The 7,052-nt window shown below is 62.7% G+C and overlaps 1 protein-coding gene across 1 annotated transcript; it reads right to left on the bottom strand.

Moving 5' to 3' along the window:
• Window positions 1–337: 337 nt before the first annotated feature.
• CBX4 (chromobox 4) lies at window positions 338–6,618 on the bottom strand. Its single transcript, XM_008013159.3, has 5 exons — window positions 6,360–6,618; window positions 6,188–6,231; window positions 5,008–5,073; window positions 2,823–2,889; window positions 338–2,577 (listed from the first exon to the last, which is right to left on the bottom strand). The coding sequence occupies exons 1-5, from the start codon at window positions 6,426–6,428 to the stop codon at window positions 1,141–1,143; spliced, it is 1,683 nt and encodes a 560-aa protein (XP_008011350.1). The 5' UTR covers window positions 6,429–6,618; the 3' UTR covers window positions 338–1,140.
• Window positions 6,619–7,052: the final 434 nt, after the last annotated feature.

The following is a 7,052-nucleotide window of genomic DNA, read 5'->3' on the forward strand; positions in this document are numbered from 1 at the left end:
GCCCGCGTGTCCACGCCACCCACCCCTGCACCCCCTCCTCCCCTACCTAGAACGCAGTGTTTGCCAGTGCAGTGGGCACCGCCGGCTGGAAAGCCCTGGGGGCAGGGACGGCTCCCACACCCACCCCCCCGCAGGAATTCCCCTTTCCAGCCGGGCGCCTCTCGACTTCCCAGGGAGCGGGGTCACCCTCCTGCGCCGGCGCTGCGGCCCGCAAAACCAGCCCACTTTGCTGGTGCAAAGGTTCAGGACAGGGCTCGAAGGCGGGGTTGGTGGCCAGAGGGGTCCGGCCCCTCCCTGCCTCCGACGTTCCTTCTGAGCTCATCTCAAACAGCGAAAATGCACCTTCAACATCTCCATTTAATATTTACATTCAAGCAGGTAATAGTTGGAAGCTTATAGTTTAGACATTTCTAGTAGCAGCAGTTTCTAGAGAGCTCGTGTAGCCTTTTAACAAACTTTTTTTTTTTTTTTTGCACATAGAAACAACACATCCATGTGTACAGTATCAAAAAATATATACCAAGGTTACTGGTATTGCAGTTCCTGGAACGGGAAGAGGGGAGAAAATGAAGTCAACCGAAATACTGGATGGAGGGGAAAAAAGGTCAAAAGAAAATAGTTTGTTTGATATAGAATATAACATGATCTAGAGGAAACTCCATAAATCTAGGTTTTTATATTTCAATATATAAATACCTACAAATAAATATATATATAGCAGCCCGAAGAGGGGTGGTCGGGCCTTTTGAGCTCAAACAATACATTTCAATAATAACACCACGTACAAACGGGAGTAAGAGTCAGCACTTGACAAGTTAGCACGGTTAAAATATAATACTAGAACTCTGAGGCCGGGCGCAGAGCTGCCCTGTTCGTTCCGGGGGTCCATCTCCAGCAGGGAAGGGCAGGAGAGGGCGAGCCCGGCCGGCACCGCGTGGAACGGGCCTCTGCCCGAGTCTGACAACCGCCGCAGGGGGAGCATGGTTACCTCCGCTCCGGGCGTCCTCACCCTGGGGGCCAGCCCGGGTCTCTCGCAGTTGGCGGGTTGGCGAGAGGGGAGTCCGCCCCGAGGCCCCAGGTGCTCAGCCCCCCCGCCCCCCCCCCCGCGGGAATGGCGCTTCCCCTTCCGACGCCCTCCAGCTACACGGTCACGTACTCCTTGAAAGTAACGGTGAGGCAGTTCGCGGTGACGTCGGTGATAATTATATTCCCAAAGAAGGGCTTGAACTCGCTTAACGACTCTGCAGGTTCGTCCTGGGCCTCGGCTGGAGACTTCTCCGCCGCCGTGGTGGGCGCCGCTGCCACTGCCACGGCCGCCACCGCCGCTGATGCGGGTGTCTCGGGCTTCACCTGGAGGGAGCTGGGCGGCTCCCCGGCCTCGCTGCGCGTCTTGACGCAGCGCAAGTCTATGGGCTCATCCAGGTCCGAGTCCAGCAGGATGACCTCGGGCTGCGGGAGGGCGGCGGTTGGTGGCAGGTCGGCTGGGCGCTCGGCGGCTGGGCTGCCCCCCAGGCAGGTGGGGGTGCTGATGCTGCGCGCAGTCAGTCGCTTCTTGCAGGGCTCGCGCTCACCGTGGGTCTCGGAGAGGCAGCGCTTGCGCACGTGGGAGAGATTCAGGCCGACCGTGTGGTGGTGGTGGTGGTGGTGGTGGTGGTGATGGGGGTGCGGGTGCTGGTGGTGGGAGGGCGGATGCGTGCTCCGGGCCGGGTCCCAGGCCAGCAGGTCGGGCTTGGTGGTGAGCTGCAGGGGCTGCTCTCCAAAGGCCTCCTTGGTCGGGGACAGCTTGCGGGAGCCGGCATCCTGGGGCTGCGGATCGCTAACCCCGGACACCTCCTCCTCCCTCCTCTTGGGCGGCGCCTCCACCTTCTTCTCCTCTGCGCCTGCCGCCTTTTTAAAAGTCCTGTCGGCAGGGGGGTGGCGCTCTTCGGCCGCCCGCTTCTTGTGGCTGGGGGAGCGAGCCTCCCCCTCGGCCACCTCGCCGGACTTGATCTTCACCGCCTGCATGCCGTTCTCCATGTATTTGCTCATCACGATCACGATGCGTCCGTTCTTGTTCTTGTTCTTGACTATCTTCATCTTGCCCCCGATCCCGTTGCCCGTTACAGCCTCTTTGGGGGCCGGCATCATTCCGTTGGGTGGGCCCTTCTCGGAGCCTTTGCCTGGAGCACCCGCCGCACCAGCCAGGGGCTTCACCGCCCCCAGGTAGCCCTTGGCCCCCGCGCCTTGCGCCCACTTGTCGGGCGGGTGGCTCTTGGCCCCCAGGTCCGGGCAGGTGGGGCTGGGCGCCTCCTTGTGGCCGCCCTGGTACTGCAGGTCGTACATTTTGGGGTCGGGCTGGTAGGGGTGGTGCTTCTTGCTGTTGAGCTGGTAGTAGTACTTGCCGCTCTTGCCCGGCGGCGGGGGCTTGCCCGCCCGCTCCTTGCTGTGTGGCTGGTACTGGTGGTGCTTCTTGCTGTTGAGCTCGTACTGATGCCCCTGGCCCTTCCCCTGCGCGCCCAGATCCAGCTTGGCACGGTTGTCAGTGGAGGAGTCCTGGAGTCCGGTCAGGACATTGGAACGACGGGCAAAGGTAGGCACCTGAGGGAACGGGTGCAGGGGTGAGAGGAGGGAGGACGCCGGCCCCACCGCATGCCGGGAGTTTCTGGAGTGTCCCAGCCCTCACCAGGTCCGCAGCTGCCTCATGGGGGGCAGGAGGTGGGAGGTCTAGTAGAAAGGAAGCGGGGTTGGGGTGCTGGGAGGAACCACCCCCACCATCCCCGGGCCTGGAGGCAGCTCTGGTGGACATGTCAAGGGGGTCCCCGGGGGCGGCCACGTGTATTCACCTGCACCACCAGCGGTTTGGGCTTCGGCCCTCTCTTCCGATATCCCATCAGCTGCTCCTGCCGTTCCCTGGGGGGGAGGGAACAGAGGGCAGTGCTGTTAGCCTCTGAGTCACCCCCTCCCCGCTAATTCCGGAATCTTCGGTGATGGCCCCCCACTTTCAAAGAGCATCAGGTAGGGCTGGCAGGACACAGAGGAATCAAGAGCTTAGGGCGAGTCAGTCCTCAGCGCCCTCAACCTTCGCACCAACCCTCCTCTGCCCAGGAGGTCCTGGGCGAAGGGTTCCCCCACTTTGATGCCCACACCTGAATCAGCACCCCCCAAGCCCCACCTCTGTGCTCAGGAGGCAGAAGCTTAGGGCTGCACCTCTGGCACTCGTGCCCGCAGCCTTGGACCTGTGGCTCTGTGCGAAGCGGAGTGGACACTGGGGTCCAGGGAAGACAAACCAGCCCAAGCGAGGTGTGCGCCGACCTCATCCCTCCCGTCAGAAGCGCGGGATGCTAATGACCTCATTAAGATTCCGATAACGAGTGCCTCCGGCAGAAGGGAGGGTTCTTTCTTAAAGGCCAGGCACTAAACAGGGGGAGGGGCTGCGCCCTTGTTTACACAGCGGCAAATGAGCCAATTAGGGGCTGGGGGCGGGGGCAGGCCACCAAGGCCAGGGTCTGGCCAGGTTTGTAGCCACCTGGTGAACCCTGGGCTCCTCCCAGCTGAGCAGGTGGGCGTGGCCGGAGCAGCTAGGAGAAGCACCACCTCCTCCTTGGAGTCTGGCTCCTGGCCGCCTCAATTTCCAAATTATTAATAAAGCCCATGGGCGGAGGCACCGGTCACTATAGCCACCAGGCTCCTGCCTTCAGGCCAGTCTAAGGGTGATCCACAGCTGGGGGCTGGATCTTCCCAGGCACTACCCAGCCCTCCACAGAAGAGTGGGATGCCTCTCTAGTGTTTGCCAAAGTTGCAGCCCATTCCTGGGCCAGAAACGGGTTCTTCACAGACTCTAGCCACCACCCCCATGCCCCTTTGGACTAACCCTGGGGAGTTCTGACATGCCCCAGGGTAGGGGCCAGGGCCTGACTCTGAAGTTGCGTGGCATTGCAACAGCCTGTGTTTTAATTCTTCAGGGGCCCATTATGCAACGTGGCATCAGCTGCTGACATGGTTACAGGGTGGTGAACTCCCAGGTGGAATGGGGCAGGATCCCGGCTCTGGGCCCCCTGCATTGCAGGAGGGCAACTTCCCTGCCAGGCCGGTGGCTAGCTCAGAGGGTCTACAGTTTACAGTTTTAGCGCCAAATGCGCCACAGGAAATAGTGCAAAATAAAAGGGGGAGGAGAGATGGAAGGCAGCGGAGTGGCCGAGCTCCAAGGGCCCCGGCTGCTCCTCCCCTCCCCGCCCTTCCCCCTTCTACCCTCACCGAAACAGAGAACCACAGCCACCGGCAACGAACCCAGCTGCAGCAGCTGCAGCGTGACAAGCAACCGTGCGCACGAGGATGAGTCCCCAGAAGAAGCCACCCCTCCACCACCAGGCAGCGCCCACCCCAGGCCCTTGGGTCAAGCCCCCTTGCCTTGAGGCTGGGTGGCCCTGCCCTGCCAAACAGCCCAGTGGGGTCAGGGTGGGGGGCAACCCAGCACCCTATGGAATCTACTCCTGACCAAGCTTAAATTCCCTGGGGTGTGTGGGTGCAGCTTTTAAGGCCATGTCAACTTTTCTCCAGCCGCCAACAGGTTAAGTTCAGTTCCATGACGTCCGGGCGGTTTCACAATGCCAGCTCCCTCAGAGCTGCACCGCGAGGTGCTGGTGCCAAGCGGCCAGTGGCTGCAGGACAGCAACACCTAGGCTCCGGGGGTGGGGCTCCCAGGTTGCAACAGGAGGGGCCCCTGGGGAACCAGGCACAGCCCCAAGTTCTCTGGGCAGCTGCAGGGCCACCCACACACACCCTTCCCAAAGTTCCCCCAAAACCCAAGCCTGGCCTTCCCTGGCCCTGCCCCGCCCCCACCCCAAGCTGCAGCAACCGCCAAGGACGCTGGTTAGAGGAGCTGGGGCCGCAGCGTGCCCATCCAGGCCGGTTAGGGAGGGGGCTCCCACCAACTCCCTACCCGCCCCTTTCCTATTGCTGAGTCGCCCCCTTTGCCATTCCCATATACGGTCACGGGTGGCAGGCGGTGGCTGCGTGGGGGACGCTCACCTGTTCTGGAAGGCGATCAGCAGCCTGGGGTCCAGGATGTTCTCCTCCGGTTCCCACGTGTTATATCTTGCAAGGGAAAAGGGAGGGGGACACGGTGTAAAAAAAAAAAAAAAAAAAGGCCAGCTTTGCCGAGGCCTCCAGGTGGGGAGTGACATAAAGCCCTACTCTGTCTTCATGAACATTTAGCTGTGGATGTGGAGGGCAGATTTCTGCAGGCCTGACATAATCCCTGATACACTGCCCCCCTCAAATAAACACGCAAGGGTAGGAAGAAAGGGGAGGGGTAAGGAAAATGAAACTAGCAGTTTATTTTGCAGTTGTCAAGAATTTTAAGCATGTTACTGCGACATGTTCCAAAGCCACTTTGCTCACCAGGAACCCTGCGTGCAAAGCAGCCGAAATGCAAAGTCGCAGTCCCCCTCCTCTCCCCAGCCCCGAGTCCCCGCGAGGGCTTCAGTCGTTCTCCATTTGACCCCTAATCCGATCACCAACAGCCAAGCGCCCCCCCACACCCCCTCGTGGCTCAGGAGCCTGCTGTCACGGGCAAGCAAACCCCAAATACTCAGCAACACAAAAATATGCCTCCGTGTGTGTGTGTGAGTGTGCGTGTGCCTGCGCGTCTATCTCCATCCGGTGCCTTCGCATTTCAAATTAAAGAAAAAAAATTCTCCACCAAAAGCGCTGCAGTGACAGTTCCCAACATTTTCTGCCTTTCTTCTTCCCCTCCCTGCACCACTAGGAGGGAGAAGGCACACAATTGCATTTTCGTCGCTTTTTAATTTTTTTTTTTTTTTTGGTTTTGCAATATGGAGCCGTTCGGTGGAGGGAAAGGGGAAAGGAGCCATTTTCTGCTGCACATCAGTCAGTGCCTGAGCCCTCCCTCCCTCCGCCGGCCTCCCCGGCTCGGCCCCGCGTCTCTCCAGCTCCTCCGGCTCCTTTTAGTGCATAAATTAGTGATGGCATTTCCCGGAGAGCGGAGCACAACACAGGGCGCCGGGCTCGGGCTCGGCGGCTCGGCTTCCCCAGTGCCTGCCACCGACTTCCCCACCCCCTCCTCCCTCCACCCCACCTCCACCCCGCCTCCCGTCCGCTCCCCCCACCCCCCCCCAGCAGCTCGGCGGGTCCGCGGCCCCAAGCCCAGCGCCTCGGCCCCGGGCCCCCGCCCTCCGCCGCGACTTACTTGGGCGACCAGCCTCTCCATTTCACCAGATACTCCACTCTGCCCTGGGGGGAAGAGACAGCACTCCATCAGCTTCCGCGGGATCCCCGGCCCGGCCCGCAGCCTCCCCACCCCCTCCCCGCCTTCTCGCGGGCCGCTCCGGCCGCCGCTCGCCGCCCCCGCGCCGCCCTACCTTGCGGATCCGCTTCTTCTCGATGCTCTCCACCGCGAAGACGTGCTCGCCAACAGCTGGCAGCTCCATGGCCCAGCCGCAGCGCGCCGGGGCGCAGGCGGCCGGCGCGGCTGCAGACGCTGCTAGCTCCCGCCGGCGCCCAGCTGCCGCCCCGGCCGAAGCGCCCCCGCTGCCGCCGCCGCTCGCCCCGCACACCCCGTCCGGCCCGCCGCTGCCCGCGCCCGCCCCGGCTCCCGGCTCGCGCTCGCTCAGACAACTGAGCCCGGGCCGCGGCTGCACAAGAACTCATGCAAATCCCGGACGTCAGCGGGCGGGGCCTCGCCGGGCCCAGCTCGGCGTCAGGGGGCGGGCCGCTGCGCGGATTGGCGCAGCCGGGCCTACCGGAGGCCCCGGGCCTGGGCGGCGGGGGGAGGAGGAAAGGGCGCGGATGGGGGACGCAGAGGGGAGGGCGCCGGGGAGGTGCAGGGGGAGGGATCGGCGAGCCTGGGAGAGGGAGGCTGCAGAGAGGGAGCGGGACCGGGAAGGAGAGGTGTGTCCGCCGGGGCGGAGGCGGGCGGAGAGTTTGACAGCCCGGGAGGGTCTCGGCAGCGACCCCTCGTCCGCAGCCTGGTGCCCGGGCCTCCCCCTCGCAGCTCGTTCTCAGTGTTCACGGCCCCAGGACCCCTGCTGGGGGCCACGGAAGCATTCGCCGCC

This window comes from Chlorocebus sabaeus, chromosome 16 (genome assembly GCF_047675955.1).
Source record: "Chlorocebus sabaeus isolate Y175 chromosome 16, mChlSab1.0.hap1, whole genome shotgun sequence".
In the NCBI taxonomy this organism is placed as follows: Eukaryota; Metazoa; Chordata; class Mammalia; order Primates; family Cercopithecidae; genus Chlorocebus; species Chlorocebus sabaeus.